This window comes from Myotis daubentonii, chromosome 13 (genome assembly GCF_963259705.1).
Source record: "Myotis daubentonii chromosome 13, mMyoDau2.1, whole genome shotgun sequence".
Lineage (NCBI taxonomy): Eukaryota > Metazoa > Chordata > Mammalia > Chiroptera > Vespertilionidae > Myotis > Myotis daubentonii.
In genome coordinates, this window is record NC_081852.1 from 14313655 (window position 1) to 14335675 (window position 22021).

The window sequence follows — 22021 nt, forward strand, 5'->3', positions numbered from 1 at the left end:
GAGGGCTGAGGAGGAGCCTTCAGATTTGGGGGCCTAATTTTATTCATTGCAACTGGGAAAGCAGGCTGGCCCCTAATTCCTCTGCCAGAGCAGCCAGTGTGTGAAGCCAGTTTTGTATTTTATTATGAGAGAGGAGTTCCATGGGAGCCCTTGGCTGACCTCATCCCAGGGCTCTGTGCAGAAGCCCGGCCACAGTGATGTCAGCTCTTCCTTGTCATGTTGGCAGCACACAGGTCCGGGCCAGGATCCTGGACCTCGGCTGCCTCACCCATCCCAAAGGCACAGAACTCGCAGATCACAAGGCGTTTCTCTCCACAGGGCCTGTCGTTCCATTTGCCGGTGGTGTACATCTCCACACAGTACTCCTTGCCGCCATAGTTGTTGGGCTCCCCGGGGCTCCAGTTGGAATAGACCAGGGGCTCCCCTCCTGGGTAGGTGAACCTGCCCTCTGTCTGGGAGTCAGTCATGCTCAGAAACGCAGCACCCTTGTCCTCAGCTTCGACCAGTTGTTGCAAGGCCTCGTTCTCAGCTGCAGAGCGTGGGGAGGGCAGCTGCCCCCCCGCCTGTGCGCACACTTGCTGTGCCACCTGAAAAGGCTTTACAAAGCTTGTTGTCCTGAAGACCTTCTCGCCAACACCTCGGCCATTGAGGAAGAGCTCCACTAGGAGGAGAGGACAATCAGGCTCTGGTTCTGGGGGCACCTGCCAAAGCTCTATGGCTCTGAGTCCTTTGTCCTCCAACCAGAGCCCAGGCCTCCCATATAGGGCCTCACAGCACCAGGGAGGACAAAGGTGAGACCCCGGGTCTGGGGTGCGCTCTGGGAGGTGGACCTGCCTGTCTAGTTACAGGTGAGAACACTGGGCTCAGAGAGGTTAAGTAAGAGGCTCAACATCATGTGACCATCACATGTAGAGTTGGGGGTCACCCTTGTCTGATCTCACACTAGATCTGAGATGTGCTCTTTCTATTTTGCCCCATGTTGCATGGCAGAATCGCTCTCCCAGTTACTGGGTGGGACCAGGAAGCTTTGGCATCGTGCAGCCTCTGAGAGCTGGAAAGAAGGACGGTGCTCTCTCTGATCTCACTGTGGACCCTGCACAACAGCAGAGCATGTGGCATTGACAGGGAGGTCCGTGCTGGGTGTGGATGTGGGAAAGAAGAGGAGAGGGTGGGCCATCTGAGGGCAGCGCTGTGCTAATCTCTGCACTGTGTGTGCCCAGTGCTGGCCTCTAGGTGTGCATGTGGGGGAGGCTGGAGAGCTGGAGAGAGGACAAGGACAGCTGAGAGGTGTGCATGGGCGTCAGGGGCAGGAGAGAGTCAGTGCTGGAGAGAGGCCTGTCTGGGAGTCAGAGGGCCAGGTATTCAGCCCCACCTTGGCCATGACTGTCTAGGTGGACAAGGGAAAGTCATTTCCTTTTTCGGGGTTTCCAGTTCCTCATCTCTAAGATGGGAATACAATTTATAAAAGCATCACCTGTGTGACATTGAACTATATGTTTTCATTCTAGCTCATTTTCCATCCCTTTGTTGTTGTTGTTGTTGTGTGTGTGCCCACTTTAATATATTTTTAGTGATTTCAGAGAGGAAGGGAGAGGGAGACAGAGATAGAAACATCAATGATGAAGGAGAATCATTGATTGGCTGCCTCCTGCACGCCCCTTATTGGGAATCATGCCCATAGCCCAGGCACATGGTCTAACCAGGGATGGACCCATGATCTCCTGGTTCATAGGCTGACAATCAACCACTGGGCCATGCTGGCCGGGCTCATTTTCCATCCCTTTGACTTCTGGGTTCGTGCATAGAAGCCTTCAGGGCTCCTGAGAGGGCTGTGCTCCAGCCCCAAAGGGCTGGTGAGGAGCCCAGGCTGCACCCCAACCCACTGTGAACCTTCCACAAGGGTTCAGGGGGCAGACTCTCAACAGGCTCAGGAGGGCGCCCAGAGCAGCCCTAGCTCATCTGCCATTCACTACATGCACCCAGGTGGGTCTGTGTGTGCATACACGAATATGGCTCATGTCCATATGAAGGTACATGGGAGCACTGAAGGCCCACCTTGTATGTTGAATATGTGTGTGTGCTCTTGGGTGTAGATGATGTGAAGTGAGGGATGGCATGTGTGTAATACACACACATGTGGCAGATGTATATCACAAATTTTCCTTTCCATAAGTGTGTATATGAGGGAGTGAGCACACATGCATGTTTGTGGAGAGAGGGAGACATACTAAATGCTTGAAACCTCACTCTTGGTACATGGGTGCTTGAAACCTCACCCTTGGTACATGGGTACTTAGTGATTTTAGGTACGTAGGAGCCCTAATTCTCACCCCTGCGTTCTCTCCTCCCTTAGAAACTCCTCTTTGGATCAATGAGATTTGCTGAATGATTTGAGCTCAAAGCTGACATGGGGAAAGCGGGGAGGAGGGGGGCAAATTAGGATTGAGGTGGAAATGCCCACAGGCACAGGCACTGGGCTGTGCTCCTGGAGCCTCTGACTCCTCAGCACCCAGGTTAGGGGAGAGTCTCCACTATGAACACCCAGGGAGGAGTGGGAGAGCCCAGCACTGGGCAGAGCCCAGAGGCAGCCTGCCCCCTGCCAGACCCAGGGCCTGTCTCAGGTGAGACTCTCAGTGGCCACATGCCAAGGTCAGACCCTCACAGCCTTGAATGCAAGCACAGCTTCCCAGCCCCAACTCTCAGGACAGTGTCAGGAGTCACTGCTGCTGTGGGCTGGGCAGCACCATCTTGAGGGGTTTTCACATCTAGCCCCAGAGAAATAAGAAATGCATCCTGGGTAGTGGGGTGTCCAGGGACCAGCACAGGATGGCAGGAGGGAAGGTCTGAACTGCACTGGGCTAGGGGCATTGAGCTGGATTGCGTCATGGGTGGCTGTAATGGTGGGGGCTGGAGCCTGATAGGCTTGACCATGCTGGCGCCAGCCCAATGAGTGGATGTAGGGGCCTACTCCCTGCTCCATGTCCCTTGCATCTACTTCCAGCTCCTGGAACATGTGGCTGCCCTGCTCTGCCCCACCCTATCCTTAGCCCCAGGTCCTGCCCAAGTCCCAGGTCCAGCCCGTCGTCCAAACCCACTACCACCCTAGAGCCCCCAGTCCTAGAACCAGGCCTGCCTCAGGCCCGGCCAACTCCAAACCCAACACAGACCCCGTCTGGGGCCTGCCCTTTGTGACTGGCTCAGGTTCAGGTCCAGGTCCAGAACTCACTTTTCTTATACTGAAGGAAGGCTCCCAGCAGGCGTCCTACCTTCTCCTGCAAGGCCTCCACCTGCTGCCTCAGAGCACTGATGTCTGCAGGAGAGAGAGGCTCAGTGAAGACCAATCCCTCACAGCCAGCGATCGGCTCAGAGTCCGGGTCCCAAGGGAAGGTGCTCAGTGACAGGCTTTCCTGGGGGAGGGTAAGGAGCTGGGCCCCAGGAAGCCCACAGCCGCTGACACAGCTGGCCCTGCTGCCCACAGGTCCCTGAGGCTCTGTAGTGAGCAGACTGTGCTCTGAGCAGGTCCTGGCACCCGACTAACTCTGATCCAGATGGCATTTCATAGCAAATTCTGAGAGTCTGGGAGCACATTCCTGAAAGGGGGGTGGATTGCAAGTCCCTCAGGTACTCCCCATCTCTGTGTTATTTGGTGCTCAACGATCTTTGATGAACTGGGAAGAGATCTGAGCTGTCCCAGTGATCAGATGGGAAGCTGCTCAGGCTTGCCCTCCCCCGTGTATTAAGTCTAAGCCAGAGCTTCATCTTCCTGCCTTCAGTCCAACAGCCTTTCCTGCTTTCACCCCGCCCCTCCCCCCGCCCGCACAATGAGCTAACCAGTGACCTAGAAGGCCCTTCTCCCTCGGCACCTTAGTGGATCGCCCAGAGCTAAGGAAGACGACCTTACCTGAAAACCCACTCTCTCCCTTTTCTCCTATGGACCCAGGATCACCTCTGTCCCCCTTCGGTCCTGAGAGGCCCCAGGCACCTGGAGGTCCCGGTATACCCATGGGTCCTGCAGGCCCTGAGGTCAGACAAGAAGAGGAGGGTGAGCTCAGCACACATTTTCCTGCATTTTCCCCCTCCCGGCATATGGGCTGTGCTATTGTCCAGCAATACACCCTCCCACATACAGTCTGTCCCAAAGCCAGCCACGCACCCTCTCTGCACAGTACTGTCCCATCACCCCGCACCCGGCCTTCCCAGGATGTGGACTGTCCCAGCTGCTCACAGCGGACTCTCCCCAGTTACAGAGCTCAAGCCCAGCAAGGCACCTCCTTGCACAGACTCCCCAAGGCCCAGGGCTGCAGCTCAGAGCTGGCGGGTGATGGGGGAGGGACAGGCCTCTGCAGCTTCAGGTGGACACAGGAGGACCGAAGGCTCGCCCCAGCTTTTCCCATCACTCACCTGCTGGCCCTGCAATCCCAGGGGCTCCACGCTCACCAGGGGCACCTTTCTCTCCTTTGGGACCTGGGGGGCCTCTTGTTCCTGCAGAGCCCTGCACGCCTGGGGCACCCACTTCTCCTGAGGAAGGAACAGATTGGGACAAAGGCTGTTGAGAGTGTCTGCAGACTGGATGATTTCCTCAGCTCCACCTGGAGAAGGAGAACTGGGGGGCTGTGCACCCCACTCTCTGGGTCCTCCAGAGCTGGGAGTGTGGGGGCAAAGGCCGCAGCAAGGCCTGCCAGTGGTGATGGCCTGGCTTCCCTGGCACGCTGAGTATCCTTAGGTCACATAATGGGTTGCCACCGTCATTCCTCCCTCTCCTTCCGGACCTCCACACGCCAACCTGCTACCTTTGGGTCCAGGCTCTCTTTTGGGGGTTGGTTTACCTTGGGGTCCTACATCCCTCTGTATTCTTGAAAGACCCTCTCTTCCAGACAGCCTGGACACACCTGGAGGTCTCGGAGGTCCTAGGAAAAGGACCAGCCAGTCAATGCTTGGAGTCTTCTCCAAAGGGGGAGAGCATGAGAAGGTGAGAGCAGTCATAGAGGTCAGAGAACATCACCATCCTACAGACGCCGCCCAGCAGTATTACTGCCTTCCCTGTGTGAACCCAGTGCCACCCGCAGGGCACCCTCCTTCCTGGGATGGGTATGTGCATCCTCCTGCATGGCCTAGTGGCAGGCATTGCAGTCCATGCCCACTGCTCACCATGTGGCCCTGAGTCTCCCTTCGGTCCAGGTTCTCCAGCAGGACCGTTGTCCCTTTTGGGGACATCCAGCATCTCCATTCTCCCTGTAGCTCCTGGTGAACCTGTAGCAGCAGAAGAAATGGGCATAAACCTGGCCCTGGGCCTAGGAGGAGACAGCACTGCAGGGCCGGCCCCTGCATTACTTCAGGTTTCGCAGGTGTGCACCTTCCACCTCCACACTCCTCAGTCCAGTGGTGACTCAGGAGACGGGTGTGCAGATCCCCGTTTCACAGGTGAGGAAACAGGCCTGCCAGACCTGGAGTGGGGGGTCAAGCCAAAAACTGTCTGATTTCCATACAGTGCACTTTCCCTGTTCCAAGGCTGAGGATTTACAGCAGGGGGTCTGCCAGCTTTTACCTTGGCCATGGACTCCTGGCTTTCCCCTTCCTAGGACCAAACTTTATATCAGAAATGATCCCTGACATGAGTCACCAGGGAAATGCAAATAAACCCATGAGATATCATCTCTCCCCTCCTAGAATGGTGACTATGAAAAACTCAAAAGCTCACAAGTGTTGTTGAGGATGCGGAGAAGAAGAACCCCAATGCACTGTTGGTGGGATTGTAAATTGGTGCAGCCACTTTGGGGACCAATATGGAGTTTCCTTAGGACATTAAAAAGATAATTTAAAAAAAAAGGATGATCCAGGAAATACCACTTCCGGGTTTTATCCAAAGAAAATAAAACACTAATTTGAAAAGATATCTGTACCCTCATGTTCATTGCAACATTTTTTACAGTAGCCAAGAGATGGAAACAACCTAATAGTGTCCATAATGGATGAATGGATAAAAATGTCACAGACACACACACACTGGAATATTATTCAGCCACAAAAAAAAAATAATCCTACCATTTGCCACAACAAGAATGGATCTTGAAAAAATTATGCTAAGTGCCATAAGTCATACAAATTAAGACAGTTACAGTATGATCTCACTTATATCTGGATTCTAAGCAACTAAATAAAGAACCTGAACTTATAAATGCGGAGATCAGATTATTGGTGGTTACATAAGATGGGAGCTGGGTGGTGGGCAAAACGGTTAAAGTCAAAAGCTACAAACGTCCAGTTATAAAACATGAGCTCCCTTTCCTCCTCTCTGTAGTGCATTTAGGTAAGTCCTTTTGATCAGGCCTGAGTGTGGGGCCACAGGGCCTCATCTTTGCCAACTTCTCATGCAGTAGAATTTAGTTAGATATTTCACACAGTGCACAGAAATCATTTAACCACAATGAACAATTGTAAGCGCCACAGCTTGGTTCTACGGGGCCCCAAAGACCAGTCATTTATTCACGATTTGCTCATTCTTGGGGTGGGAGGAATCAGAAGATTCTAGGGGAGGAATCCTGACAGCTAGGGGAGGAGAAAAAACACCTCGGGGGTCAGGGCAGCCTGTCATTTGCCGACTGGTAACGAGGTGCTCTAGGTGGACTGAATGTCTAGGGGACTTCTCCCCAAGGAGGTGGGTTCCATTTCCAGGGCTTCCACAGCAGAACATCCAGAGTTGCTGAGTTGGTTGCAATTCCAGTGCCCACCCATGCCCACCAGGACAAGCCCATGGTCCCAGCTCTACCTGGATCCCCCTTCTCGCCTCGGGGGCCCTCTCTCCCATCTCGTCCATCACGACCAGGCAGGCCTTTCTCCACAGGGCTACACATGACCAGGGTGCAGTCATCAATCAAAGGTTTCTTGGAAAGGGTTGTCACTTCTGCTCCCCATGACCTTGGAGGCTGTGTGAGCAGGACCAGCACGGAGAGGAGAAGCATGGCCTTCAGGGGTGGACAGAAAGAGAAAGGATATGCTCTTGGTTCCAGAACACAAGTTAGTGCTTAGCCCAGTGCCCGGAAGTCAGAGAGGCATTTTCCTACCGCCTCGCCTATTCTGTGGGATCAGGAGCAGCAGGATTCCGAAGGCAACTTAGGACAAGACAGCCATACAGTCTGGCCTGGGAGGGCATGAGTTACCCAGCTGAACTCTAACATGGGTTATCAGCAACATCTACCTCTTCTCAGATGCCTAGTTTTGTCCCTTCTAGTGACTTCCGTTTCACTGCCATCGGCACGTCTAGTTTGTGAACTCCTCACTGAGGCCACCTGTCACATCAGGAAGGACTCATGAAGTGCCTTTGGACAGGACAGTTCCCCACTTTGAACCTCCGTCTCCCTCTCTGTATCGATAAGGTGGCTGGGCAAACCCATTTCCAGTCACTTGTAGCCTTGCATGGACCAGCACTGGCGGTTTCAGAGATTATCTGGAAAGGAGCCAGAATGCTCAGCGACATGTGTCCTAACATAAGATGGGCACATGGCTACATGTTTGCCAGGTGGTCTGCCATTCTTGGACTAGACACTGTCTCCATGAAGAAAGTTCCAGATGGAACCCAGAAAAAGTTCTCAGAATAGCTGGGAAGACCCTGGGATGCCTAGAGTGCTGCCCCTCCACCTGGGACGACTTGGGAGAGAGGCCTCGTGGAGGAGGGCATGTGAGGTGAGCTCCGTCAGGGAAAGGGTGGTTTTAGGTGGAGGAAAAACAGATGTTCAATAGGATGTCCAGTGACATGTGAGAGGGAATCTGCAGCTAAGAGAGGTCAGGGTGGGTGCAGGACCTGGTCACTCCCAATGGTGGGCTTCTTTCCTCTTGAGAGAAACTGTAAAGTTAGGAGCCAGGAAAGCACGCACGGGAGTAGCAGAGGCTGGGAACAAGCCTGAGGGACAGAGCAAAGGAGAAGGGATCGCCAAGCAGCCTGAGGGGGAGGCAGTGGAGGGCCTTCCTGGCCACAGAAGTGCTTTCTTCTCCACCTGCTGGTGGTTCTGGGCTGCGGAGGACCCTGTTGACACCAGTTCTTTCTCATTCTGAGTTTACCACTTCCTCGGGCATCATGGGAGTCTCTAAACACCAGGCAAGCTCACAGGCCGGCAGCGTGGCACTTGCTGGGGCAGAGGCTCAGCCATGAGCATCAAAGACTCCAGCTAGAGCCAGGACATTGCCCCCTGGTGTGCAGCTGCCACAATTCAAGGGCCCTGTGCCCACATCTGGGGAAGAATGAAAAGCAACAGGCATTCTGCCCAACAGCTCAAGATGGCACAGAAGGCACCACAGCTCATTGTAGCAGAAAGGGCCCTGGGCAGGAGCCCCCTCACAGGGTTGGAGACTGGAATGAGGCCTCTTCGCTGGGCCTATAGCAGTATTGGGCAGAGCCACATCACCTTAAACGACATAATGTTCACTTTATGCCTCAATGTCAGACTAAAGTATTATTGAAAAACTATGCCTCTAAAAATTAATTGAATATCAGTATACTTATCCAGTGGGTGTATTTTTAAAACAAAATATGAAGCTAAGACAAATTATGTTACTCATGTCCAACGGGCAGTTGGTACCAGGATGGACTTTGACCCAGGCCTAGGAATGCCTGGGCTGTTTCTCTTCCACCACCTTCCTTTGAAGAAATCAGGAATGGAGAGAGCAAGCAAGAAGTTGAAATTGCATGCCCACCTGAGGCTTCCTGACAATGGCATCTGGGGTCCGGGTGGGTGTCATATCCCACTCACCCACCCTCCCCCAGCCCAGAAGGCTAATCTCCCAGTGAGCAAAGGAAGCAGAGTGAGGGGCAGAAGAATGGTCCTTCTTCCCTGCTATGCTGCCCTCTCACGCCCACACCCACACCCACACCCACAACCACACCCAAACCTCCCAGACCAGAAGAGCTACATAGACCCTGTGTTCCTCAACACCAGTACATTAGAGCACCCCAAATGGGTAGGGGGACATTCGCTGGACACAGAGAAAACAAAAAGAGAAGCCGGCACTGACACTCACCATCGCGTCCTCCAGTGCCCAGTGTCTCCATGCAAATGAGCGCTTCCTTGGCCCACACACACGGGCTATTTATGCTGAGCCACCAGGTTTTGGTCTTTTAAGAACTCTTTTGGACAACTTTCTCCCTTGTTGACTAATTCACACTCACCCCACCTGGGTTCTGGAAACTTGCCACTACACACATGTCACCTTAGAGTTTACAGAGCACCCTCAGTCCATGGCCTCATCTGCACCTCACTGAGCCCTGTGAGATAAGTGTCATCATCAGTGTCTGGTTTTTATAGATTTCCACGAATCTGAATTCCAGAGAATGGCATCTGGGGTCCGGGTGGGTGTCATATCCCACTCACCAAAGACCAAAGCCTGGGAAGCAGAGTGAGGGGCAGATGAGGAAGCAAGTTGCACAATAACCTACAACTATTGCAGAAGTATATGCATTTGCATATTTCAAGAGCAGGACTTGCTGTGCCAACTTCTCTCTGTCCTTCACCTCAACATTACTGCCCAGATAGTGGGAAAGAGCTGGGAGCTTCTTGGCATTTCTGGGCAGGGCTGGAGGAGCTAGAGGGGTTGCAGAGGCTGCAGCATTCTGTGAGGACAGTGGCAGGGGAGCTTCTCCTGGGCAGGAATCACTCTTTTGCTTCCTGGTCTAGATCTTGGAGAGCCCCCACTTGCTTTTTATGGGCTGGAGTCCTTGCATCCTTTCCATCATCTCTCCACATTCTTACCTGGTGTTTCCTCTGTGTATTGCTCTAGTAACCAGTTTGGACCCCTGAGCTGCTGATACACTATTGCGGGCATCCCCCAGGAAACTCTGACTTCCAGTGGCTATGGGGCTGTTGCCTGACCTACTGCTGTTGCTGTCATCTCTGCTCCCTTCTAGATCCCTGTGGCTTCATCTCTTGCATCAAGCCTTTGCCTGGGTCCACACAACAGCTGCCCAATGACTGCAATGCTCTCCTTTGGCCACTCCATTGGTGGTGTCGACTGCTCCTGGGTGTTGTTGCTGCTGTGGCATCTCCTTGTGTGTTGTAGAGGCTGTAATGCCAGTTTCCTCGGCTGGTAGGAGAGGCTCTTGTTTCCCATAATGCAATTTTTTGAAGGAGGATCCCATAGTAGAGCCACTTGTGCCCCAAATGATAAAACTCTTTCATTATTAACGTCCCCATCCTAGGATGTTCCTGTGCCTCCCAGAGATCTGGATCAGCATGGAGGCTGAACTGAACTGAACCATTGCTCTTCACTCCCCACATAGCCTACCTGACAAGTCTGATCCTGGTAGCTACACAAACTCCTATTTATGGTGACTTTTATTTCAGAAGCTCTATATGTTTTCTCTGTTTGCAACTTGCTTCTATTAATTGCTATCTCCTAGCCTATTAAGTATTCCCTCTTATTGCCCTGGCATCCCCCTATAACACAGACTATAGTGTTTACTTTGTCTAACTCCACATTACAACAGAGTCTAATTTTATTTATGATCCAACCCAGACACTCCAGTTACAATGATAACCTTTGCCTTCCTCAGTTACACCACCACAGGTGAGAAGACTCAGATCTCAAATGATGATCACAATGGCTTTCATGAATAAGAACCAGTCAGAAATGAAGTTTCTCATAGCTGACATCAAGAATATACTGAAAAAATTTTTTAAATAGGCTGGAAGAAGCAGAGGAGAGAATCGGTGATCTAAAAGACAATGTAAGAAAAACAATCAGAGCAACAACAACAAAAAAACACATCAAGGATAGTGTAAGGGAACTTTGGGACAACATGAAGCGTAACAATACGCACAAATAGGGGTACCAGAGGGAGGGGAGAGGGAGCAAGGGAGAACGAACCTGTTTGAAGAAAGAATGAAAGGAAACTTCCTAACCTGGAGAAGGAAAATGTCATACAAGTTCAGAAAGTCCCAATAAAGATGAAGACAAAGAGGCCCACATCAAGATACATCACAATTAAAATGGCAAACTTTAAAGACAAAGACAGAATCTTAAGGGCAGCAAAAGAAAGACAGTCAGTTACCTACAAGTGAGGTCCCATAAAGCTGTCAGCTGATTTCTCAACAGAAACACAGTAAGCCAGAAGTGAATGGCATGAAGTATTCAAAGTCATGAAAAGCAAGGATCTGAATCCAAGACTACTCTATCCAGCAAAGCTATCATTCACAATTGAAGATGAAATAAAAAGCTTCCCAGACACACACACAAAAACACACATAAAGCTAAAGGACTTTTTTGTCACCCAACCAGCATTGCAAGATTTGCTAAAGAGACTGTTGTAAAAAGAAAAAGAGAGAGAAGGGAGAGAATGCAGGCATAAAGACTAAAAATGGCCATCAAAAATGATGCAAAAAAATAAAAATACAGCACCAGATGGCTTCACTAGTAAATTCTACCAAATATTAAAAGATTTGATGCCTATTCTTCTGAAAATCTTCCAAAATATTGAAGAAGAGGCAATACTTCCTAACACATTTTAAAAGGCTAACCTAACCCTCATACCAAAACTGGGCAAGAATAACACAGATAAAGAAAACTACAGACCAATATCTCTGACAAATGCAGATGCAAAAATTCTAAACAAAATACTAGGCAATGGAATGCAATAACACCTTTTAAAAAATAATATATCATGATTAAGTGGGGTTCATTCTAATGGCACAAGGATAGCTCAGCCAACATATACAATCAATCAGGGTAACACAACACAGTAACAAAATAAAGGATAACAAGTCATATGATCGCCCTAGCCGGTTTGGCTCACTGGATAGAGCGGAGGGCTGGGGACTGAAGCGTCCCAGGTTTCATTCCGGTCAAGGGCATGTAACTTGGTTGCAGGCACATCCCCAGTAGTGGGTGTGCAGGAGGCAGCTGATCGATGCTTCTCTGTCATCGATGTTTCAAACTCTCTATCCCTCTCCCTTCCTCTCTGTAAAAAAAAATATATATATATTTTAAAAATTCATATGATCTTATCAATAGATGCAGAAAAAGCATTTGATAAGATAGAACATCCAGTTTTGATTAAAATACTCAATAAAATGGGTATAGAAGGAAAGTACCTCGACATAATAAAGACCATATATGATAAACCTCCAGCCTTTATCATACTTAATGGTGTAAAAATGAAAGTTCCAGGATATAAAATCAGTGTAAAACATCCACTGCTTTCCTATATACTAACAACAAGACCTAAAATAAATAAATGAAAACAAAAGTCCTTTTGCAATTTCAACCATAAGAATAAAATATCTTGGAATAAGCTGAACAAAGGATGTGAAGGACTTATGTATTGAAAACTACAAAGCATGATTAAAAGACATTGAAAAAGACACAATGAAATGAAAAGATACTCCGTATACATAAGTAGGAAGAATCACTATAGCTAAAATGGCCATATTACCCAAAATAATATATAGATTTAATGTAAGCCCTATCAAAATCCAAAATAATTTTTTTAATCAAACAGAACCAAGAACATCAGCTTTGTATGGAACCACGAAGACCCCTTAATAACCAGAGCATTCCTCAGGAAAAAAAAAAAAAAAACAACAACAAAAAAAAACGAAGCCAGAGGTATCACACTACCTGGCTTCAAATTATACCACAGAGTTATAATAATCAAAACAGTATGACATTAGCAGAAAAACAAACACACAGACAAATGCAACAGAATTGAGAGCCCAGAAATAAAGCCACATGTATATGGGCAAATAATTTTTGACTAAGGAGCCCAAAACACAATAAGGAGAAAAGAAGTCTCTTCAATAAATGGCACTGGGAAAGTTGGAAAGCCAGATGCAAAAGGATGAAACTAGATTACATTTGTCCCCAGGTACAAAAATTAATACAAAGTGGATCAAGGACCTAAATATAAGATCTCAAACAATAAATTGCATACAAGAAAACATAGGTCCTAAACATAGGGACCTTGGTTGTAGAGAACATTTTATGAATTTGACCGCAAGGGGAAGAAAAGGAAAAAAATAAATGAAATGAACTATCAAACTAAAAAGCTCTGTGCAGCAAAAGAAACTGACAACAAAACAAAAAGGCAACCAACTGAATGGGAGATGACATTTGCAAACAACAGTTCCAACAAGGGGCTAATAACCAAAATAAATAAAGAACTCAGACGTCACCAAGCAAACAAACAATCCAATTAAGAAATGGGCAGAGGACCTAAACAAGCAGCTCTCCCAAGAAGACATACAGTCAACAGAATATGAAAACATGTTAAACTGCACTAGCTACTAGAGAAATGCAAAGAAAAACTACAATGTGATACCACATCACACCTGTTAGAATGGCTTTTATCCACAAGACAGGTAATAACAAGTGTTAGAGAGGTTGTGAAGAAAAAGGAACGCTCATTCACTGCTGGTGGGAATGTAAACTGGTACAGCCACTATGGAAAACAGTATGGATGATTCTCAAAAAATTAAGAAGAGAGTTATCATAGAATCCAACAGCCCCTCTTCTGGGTATCTACCCCCAAGCTAAAAAACATTTATTCACAAAGATATAGATACCCCTGTGTTCATAGCAGCATTATTTATGGTGGCCAAGACATAGAGACAACCCAAGTGTCCTTTGATAGAAGACTGGATAAAGATGTGATACATATATACTATGGCTATGGCTCAGCCATAAGAAAAAATGAAATACTGCCATTTGTGATAACATGAATTGATCCTCAGAATATTATCCTATGCAAAAAATGTCAGTCAGGTCCGGCCAGCATGGCTCAGTGGTTAAGTGTTGACCTATGAACCAGGACGTCATGGTTCAATTCTCAGTCAGGGCACGTGCCCAGGTTGCGGGCTTGATCCCCAGAGTGGGGTGTATAAGAGACAGCCGATCAATGATTCTCTCTCATCATTAATGTTTCTATCTCTTTCTCTTCCTTTCCCTTCCTCTCTGAAATCAATAAAAATACATTAAAAAAGAAAAAATGTCAGTCAGAGAATCCTAAGAACAATATGATTTAATTCATATGTGAGATATAAAACTGAAACTCATAGACGCAGACAACACTATAGTGGTTACCAGACAAAAGAAGATGGAGGGTAGTAGAGAGTTAAAACAAAACAAAAAAAGGCCAAATGTATGGTAATGGAAGATGATTTGACAAAGGGTTGTGGGCACACAATGCAATGTAAAGATCATGTATCATAGAAATATACATTGCAAACCTATATGATCCTATTAACCAATGTTACCCCAATAAAGGTAATACAATAAATAAATAGATAAATTTCAAAAGAAAGAAAAGAATTAAATTATTTCATTCTAGTTGCCAAAATAATAGGGGCATTGAAGTCACAAGGGTCTTGGCTACCTGAGGACACTGAAGCACAGAGATGAACTTGCCTGAGGTCCAACTCTAAGAAGAGGAATATGCCCAGAGGAACATAAAGCAGCGGAAAGTACGACTTTTAATTGGGGAAGTCAATGGCTGAGGTGCAGGCGGAGGGAGTTTCTGACTTAATTCCAGCATAGATCACGCCTCCCCAACCAAAATGAAGGATAAGCACCAGGAACAGCCTTGATGGGCAGATGACCTCATGGGGGCCTGTGAGTCCTGCCTGTAGATGGGTCCTGGCTGCTGCTAGGAGTTAGAGGCCTGGAGAGCTCAGCCAGCATCTGGGCAGCACTGGGTGTTCTGAGGAAGGAGAGGCGACATGTGCGGAGCTGGAAGTGTTGAAGGAGTTTGGAGACTAAGAGAGCAAACCAAAGTAAGGTTCGGCCTAAACTCATTTATCTGCTGTTTTTTTCCTCTCCCAATAATCCAGAGTTCACATGAGGTTTTTTTTTTTTTTTTATTTTTTCTCTCAGAACCTTGAATTCACACCAGGTGGCAACCTTCCCTGTGCCTCCTCTATCAAGCTGCTTCCAGAAAACATTTCCAGCAGACTTTCAATTCCTTGCTTTACATTCTTTTCTCAACTCCAGTCACTAGTGCCTCTGTGCCTACTCCATTATTTCAATCTCATTGCAAAGGTCAACAAAGGCCCTAAGTTGCCCAGCCTTATGGTTAATCTTCCTCCCTACGTCATCAAAGCTTTTTTAAAAATCTCTCTTACTTCAGATTCTTATTTTCAGCTTAGCTTCACGGCATACCCCCCGAGTCCTTTCTGCTTTGGGAAGACCCCATAACAGGCACCAGTGTGCGGTGTGTGAGCCTCGCACCCTGCGGCTCTGAGGAGGGCCGTCTGGGAGTGGACCGTGGACCTTGGGGGCCTGGTGCGTGTGTGAGCCCAGACTGCAGACTGCAGGGACACAGCTGGCATGTGATGTCACACAGTGTGCACACAGGTACACCCCACCCCTGCCCACACCTGCTTGCTTTGTTTTCTGGACTCTCTATGACCATGAGCTGTGAAAGCCTGTGATGCGGAAAACTTCGCCAGCAGGCCACACCGGTGTCCTCATAAGTCTAATAAACCCAGGTCCTTCATAGCCAGTGCTCTGGTTTATTTCTTTAAAACTAGCAGGCAAGCCCTAGCCAGTTTCCTTCAGTGGATAGAGCTTGGCTCTGTGGACCAAAGGGTCCCAGGCTCCATTCCTGGTCAGGGCACATGCCCAGGTTGTCGGCTTCATCCCCAGTAGGGGACATGCAGGAGGCTGCCAATCAATGGTTCTCTCTCATCATGGATGTTTCTATCTCTCTCCCTTGCTCTCTAAAAATCATAAAAAAAAATAAAACCAGCAAGCAACACACTGATGTTTTTGTCAGACATCAGCTCTCTGCAGAACACTTTGTGTAGTCCAGTTGGTGGAGGCAGGATGGGAGGCGATGTGAATGTAGTGGGGGAATCCCAAGTGGCAGCCCTGATTGACAGTTGGGGACCACCTGAAAAATGCCAACAGGACTATTTTTGGCCCTGGAATCAGTGATGCGAAAGCTGCCACTGGCAAATGAAAGGAAAATAAAGAAAATGGGTCTCTTGCCTGGCCATAGTGGCTCAGTTGGTTGAGCATCATCCCATGAATCAAAAGATCACCAGTTCAGTTCCTGGTGAGGGCACATGCCTGGGTTGCAGGCTCCATCCGCAATAGGGGGTGTGCAGGAGTTAGCCAATTGATGTTTCTCTCTCCCTTTCCCTTCCTCTCTTTCTCTAAAATTAATAAAAACATATTTTAAAAAGAACAGAAAATGGGCCTTTTAAAACCCCAAAATTCTTCTGGGGGCCCCTGAGGATGCTGTGGTCCCGGGGACAGTGTAGGAATTGGTGCCTCCCCCAAACTGTGTGGGCAGCAGGAGCAGTAGGGGTGACTGCCCCACCCCACTGGGAGAGGCAAAAACTGACACTTTTAAACCTGAAGTGGTGGAAGTTGTCCAAGCCTAATACCCTCCCTCATCTCCAGCCTTTTTAAAAGTTGGCAAGGACACTAGGGAATTAAGCAACACACTAAAGGAATGCAATAATCACCAAGAATCCAAATGGTGGTTTAAGTTTAGTGAAGGTCTTTCAAAGTTATTAACATAAAATACATGTTTGTTTTGCCTGGGTTTACAAAACAAAGTTCATGTTATTTATCTCTGTTACAAAAGTTCTCAAGAAAATGGCTTGGGTAATAATTAACTTTAAAATCTCATACAGTTGGTAAAAAAAATAAATTTGAATCTGTGAATGAATAGATTTTGTACTTTATTTGAAGTATGTCACTTGAAAATGTGAGTCTATTTGCCAATGAAAAACACCTATATCTAGAAGTTGTGAAATGTATTCATAAATTTGTCAATCCAAAAAGATGCTAATTACTTGCTTTTAGATGTCACTACAAGTAAAGTTTTCTAAGAATTAAGAATTCTAATTCAGTTGCAAAAACAGATATGTGTTGGTAATGGAATGTTTAAATTGTCTGTCTCCTTAGCAGCCTGGGAGAAACTCAGAGTCAAAGCTGGTGTGTCTGTGTTCCGAGCACAGGGGCCAGCACACCAGAGGTGGTAGCGGATGTTGGCTACACGGGATGAGATGCAATTCTTTCCCTCACTCTCTCCACTACCAGGTGAGGACCATGCTGTGGTTTGTATCACTTCCCACCCTTCTGTGTGTGGTGACAGTGTCCTTCTCAGAACCCACAACCTGTGAAGGTGCCCAGAAGGCCTGCTCAGTGATTGCCTGTGGCATCCCGGTCACCAATGGCACCCCAGGCAGAGATGGACGAGACGGAGCCAAGGAGAAAAAGGAGAACCAGGTACCCAGGCTGGTCTGACTTCTTGATTCTTTACTCCCCAGAGGGATCTGGGACAGAGCCATGAGCAGGCTCCCCTTACATTATGATGGGCTTGAATCACTCACGATAATTCCCGTACATTGTCATTTTCTCCTAAACAAAGACGGTGCTGTGACCTCGCTCCCACCTTTCCACGTGGTAATCGGTGGTGTGTGGTTGTCTGTAAGAGGCGGTATCTGCAGCCCGGGCAGCTGGCACTGGAGGCAGGATGTCAGCACTAGTTTGCTGTGGTTTCTGGAGTCAACGTGAATCTCGTGCTGAGCTTTTGGAGGAAGAGAATGAGAGACAGACACTGGGCCACATGTCCTTCATCTTCCAACAGGGCAGGGCTCCGAGGCTTGCAGGGCCCTCCAGGGAAACTGGGGCCTCCAGGAAGTAGAGGGGCTCCTGGGCCACAAGGAGTGAAGGGTCAAAAAGGAGATCATGGAGACAGTTCAGGTAAGGAGCTCATCTCAGCATGGTGTGGGCTGAGGGGACCGGCCCGGGAACTCGAGGGCCAGGTGAGAGGGGTCCTTCTCTGCTGTCCTGCTGGCAGACCACCCCTCTGCTTCCTGACTCAGCACTCTCACTCCTCCCAGTCCTACTTGGGGCCTGAATGAATTCTCACAGGCGCTTGAGAACAGACTTGCTACCCTGCTAGCCACCCCTCACGGCCCCTGCAGATGGACCAGCTCCCTCAGCTGTAGCAGCCAATGCCAGGCTCCAGGATGCGAGGGAGGAAACCGGTCCCCTAGGGAGTCGGGTTTAAGTCTGTTGTCACAAGAGTGGCAGGAAGATGGTCTGCTTCATAAGATCCCTGGTGCAATAGAGTAATGCATAGAGTAACTAAATAAATTCATCCAAAGTGAAATAAAGTAATTAGTAACAAGAAAACAAAAGTGATGACCTCACATAAATATTTGCTCACTGACCCATCACAATTATAAGAATACCAGTGACACCACTGTGCCACATGACTCACCCAAGCCCTGCACGCGCCGCAGGAGTCCCTTGAGTCCCATCGTGCCTCAAGACACAGAGTCAAGTAAAGCCGCGCCTCAGGACCCATATCAAGTCCCTCCTCACTGCGCTCACAGCCTCCTGGTGACCACTGTTAGGGTGTGACAGCATCAGGGCCAAGGGGTTTTTATAATAGAGATTAAAGAGCCCACCTGCAATAAGAAATGAAAGCATGATTAAGAAAATGTTTTAAAAAGGAGAATGAGTTCTGTCTTTTCCTATAATTGAGTATAATATTGCAGTATTTAAGCAGTATGTGAAGGATCCAGAGCTACAGTTTGCAAGTTACCATTATTGCTATTGTTATTCGTGGTTTCAGAGTTACAGTTCATAAGAATTATGAATTATGTCTGAGAAGGAATACAGTTATGTTTTTTTCGCTTCCTTTTGTTTTCATATTTTCCTGGAATAAGCATACTTCTTAATAAGCTTTTATTCCCCCCAAAATACTCTGTTCTTGAATTTAGGTTCTTTTTTTCAATATATGCCCTTCTCCCGTTGCTTTGCAGTTACGGAGACTAAGCTGGCTAACATAGAGAGAGAGCTGAGGAGCCTGGAGGCGGAACTGGACCGCATCAAAAATGTAAGCCTCTTCCTGCCCCACTGGGTTCCTGCTCTCCCCTTGTCCTTGAGCGCTCTGGGCTTTCAGGAGGTGGAAGAGAACTAACAATTGTGAACACGGATTATATACCAGGGCCTGTGCTAGGTTGGCCTTTTCTCATAAAATGGTTTCATTCCATCCTCTCATCACTGCTGATTGTGAGCATTACACTTATTTAATTTACAAGTGAGAGAAAACAGGTACAAGATTTGTACACAATTCATTCAACGTCACCCAGGTGGGAAGCTGCAAAGGAAAGATTGCATGGAGGTCTGCTGCCTCCAAATCCTTGCTCCTTCCTCAGCACCTGCTGTTCTCAGATGGCTGTCCCTGCCCCTTTCTATCCTGGCATCCAAGCCTGGCAGTGGTGCCCACACCTGTTTCCCTGTCCACCTGCACTGGGGCAGTTTGTGCCGGGGACTGTCTCCAGGACAGGCTTCCCCAGGAGAGGCTGCGCCCTCAGCCAGGACCTCCCCTACGCTGAGGAGCTCCTCCTCACTGGGACCTCACCTGAGGGGGTTGCACATGGGCTCCTTTTCAGAGTCCTGGCCCCCCCCCCCACAAGGGCGTGGTCACCTACTGGCCTGGGCTCCAGGCCAAGTCAATCCCACCCATCCTTTGTGATTTCAGTGCTAACCTTCTCCTTGGGCAAGAGATCTGGAAAGAAGCTCCATGTGACCAAAGGTGAAAAGATGCCTTTTTCCAAAGGGAAGGCTCTGTGTGCTGACCTCCAGGCCACCGTGGACACCCCCAAGAACGCCGAGGAGAACAAAGCCATCATGGACGTGGCCAATGACCACGCCTTCTGGGCATCACAGATGAAGCGACCGAAGGCCAGTTTGTGTATGTGACAGAAGGGAGGCTGACCTATAGCAACTGGAAGAAGGATGAGCCTAATGACATTGGTTCAGGGGGGACTGTGTGTGCCTTCAAGAGGATGGGCTCTGGAATGATGTCTCCTGCTCTTCCTCCTTTATGGCTGTCTGAGAATTCCCAGCCTGAAGAAGTGGTTCCTGCCCTAACCGGTTTGGCTCAGTGGATAGAGCATTAGCCTGCGGAGTGAATGGTCCCAGGTTCGATTCCGGTCAAGGACATGTGCCTTGGTTGTGGGCATATCCCCAGTGGAGGGTGTGTGGAAGGCACCTGATCGATGTTTCTCTTTCATCGATGTTTCTAGCTCTCTATCCCTCTCCTTTCCTCTCTGTAAAAACAATAAAATATATTGAAAAAAAGAAGCAGTTCCCTCAAACCCTCCTTGACTCTGGTGAGCTCTCTGCTGCCCTAAAATAAAATTCAGTGATGTTTTTCTCATGCCCAGTGTTGACTCATTCGTTGGTGGGGATGCAAGGAAAATAGATTTGATTATGGAATTAGGGAGTGAAAAGAGGCTGACATGAGGGTTTCTGGTCCAGTTCTTGGCAGAGGACACCCACTGTCTTGCCTAAGAGCATAGCACTGGGTCACAGTCAAACCATGGAAAGGGTCCAGCCTAGCCCTGTCCTTTCTCAGTGAGGACACTGCAGCCCTCACCAGGGACCCATGGAGGGCCACATCTGTGTCAGTCAGCTTCGGATTTCGGCATCCAAGAGAACCAATTCCTTTTGTCCAAGTGCTGCCACAACTGGAAGCCCTCGACCCCTCCCCATGGCTAGCCCTGTCCTATCTGTGACATGGATATGTCTTTAGTTGCTCATGTGCTGCACCAGAAAACCCTTCACCGACTGTAACACCTGGCAATATCCAATGTCCATGTTAGAAGTCCAAACCTGTAGAGAATGTTTATAAAAGTTCATCTGAACTGAGCAGAGGATACACCTGGAAGCCAGACCACAGCCCGAGAAAATGCTTCTCAGAATGACAGTCTGTAGCTTCCTTTGTGCAGTTGGAATTGAGGAGGGAACTAAGGGAGAAAACTGAAGGTGGAGGAAAGCCAGGCAGGAAATGGATTGCAGGGTCGGTGATGAGATTCCGAGCTCTATTGAGGGTGGTTTCTCTTGAGGGCTCTGAAAAGAGGCAGTTCAAAGGTGTGTTAACCCTTTTACTGAAAACACTAGATGCCTGGAGTGTGACTACTCACTGTGACCTGCCCAGTTAGAAATCTGTGATCAAATCACCCTGTGTGGTTATGTTCCATGGAACCCCTTTTGCTTCCACACCAACACGGTACCATGATGAGTCCCAGGAATCCCCAAGTAGCTGTGGCCTCCTTATAGCCACCAGGGCAATCTTGAGGACAAAGGACAGCCTTTCCTCCCAGCGTACTTTTAGGACTGATTTGATATGGCCCCTGCCAGCTTCACTGTGGGGGCAAATGGTCAGGCAAACTCCTGACCTCCCTCTTCACAGGGCACCATCAGTCTCAGTCTGTCCGTGTTCAGAGCCTCTTCCTCCTGGGACATCCTCATCCCATTATAGGTCAATGGGTCCACTATTAGTAGGCACAAGAGGAAAAACTCCCCAATGGTGAGCTTCACACCCTGTGGTTCAAATGATACAGTGTCAACCAGTAGGCCAACCATACCCCCTCTGAGCAGGATTCTGATACTGTGGGCCCACAATCCTGCTCATGACCATGCATGTTTGTAGCAATCTCAGGGTCGGTGGAGCTGAGAGGCTGCAGAACCCACAGAGCAAACTGGGGAGAGAGTGAATTGCAGCTCCACTTTGAGGCCATTCACCAAATAAGATTGAAAATAGTTCATGAATGTGCCAAAGGCCACTTAATAAAATGTTTATATTAAAATTAGTTTTCTATTCTGTTTTTCTTTGTATCTGAACTACCAGAGAGAGCACCATAAACTTAGGAAGTGCTTGATGAGTATTTGTTGAATGGGTACACCCCCAAAAATCCCCACATGGATGCATGGATTGGATCTGACAAGTGAATGTAGGGAGGGGCCTCTCCCAGGTGCCCTTCTTTGGCAGGACTGTAGGGCAGGGGTGAGAGGTGGCCTGGGAAATGCTGAAGGCTGGTAAAGTAGGGGTGACAGGGCAGGATCTGGTCTCTAGCACACTGGGACTGTCACATCACTGTGTTTTCAATCCCAGGAGACTCTCCTTCAAGCACTGCACCTGGAGGCAATGCCAAGAGTAATTTTGTGATGTGGAGCAGAACAATTCTCTATTTTCAATTAAAGTCCTTTCTGCTTACCAGAGGAGTGG

The 22021-nt window shown here is 48.5% G+C and overlaps 1 protein-coding gene and 1 long non-coding RNA gene across 2 annotated transcripts in view; one reads left to right on the forward strand and one right to left on the reverse strand.

The window, feature by feature from the left end:
- The window catches only part of LOC132214775 (pulmonary surfactant-associated protein D-like), a 69577-nt gene extending 60321 nt beyond the window's left edge, over positions 1-9256 (reverse strand). Inside the window, exon 1 of the mRNA XM_059662206.1 lies at positions 9013-9256. Coding sequence (XP_059518189.1) covers positions 9013-9015 — 3 coding nt within the window. The 5' untranslated portion in view covers positions 9016-9256. The remainder of the gene's footprint in view (positions 1-9012) is intronic.
- Positions 7569-22021, forward strand: part of LOC132214781 (uncharacterized) — a 43981-nt gene continuing 29528 nt past the window's right edge. The window contains exons 1-2 of the long non-coding RNA XR_009448349.1: positions 7569-7680; positions 17582-17697. This is a non-coding gene — a long non-coding RNA (uncharacterized LOC132214781). The remainder of the gene's footprint in view (positions 7681-17581; positions 17698-22021) is intronic.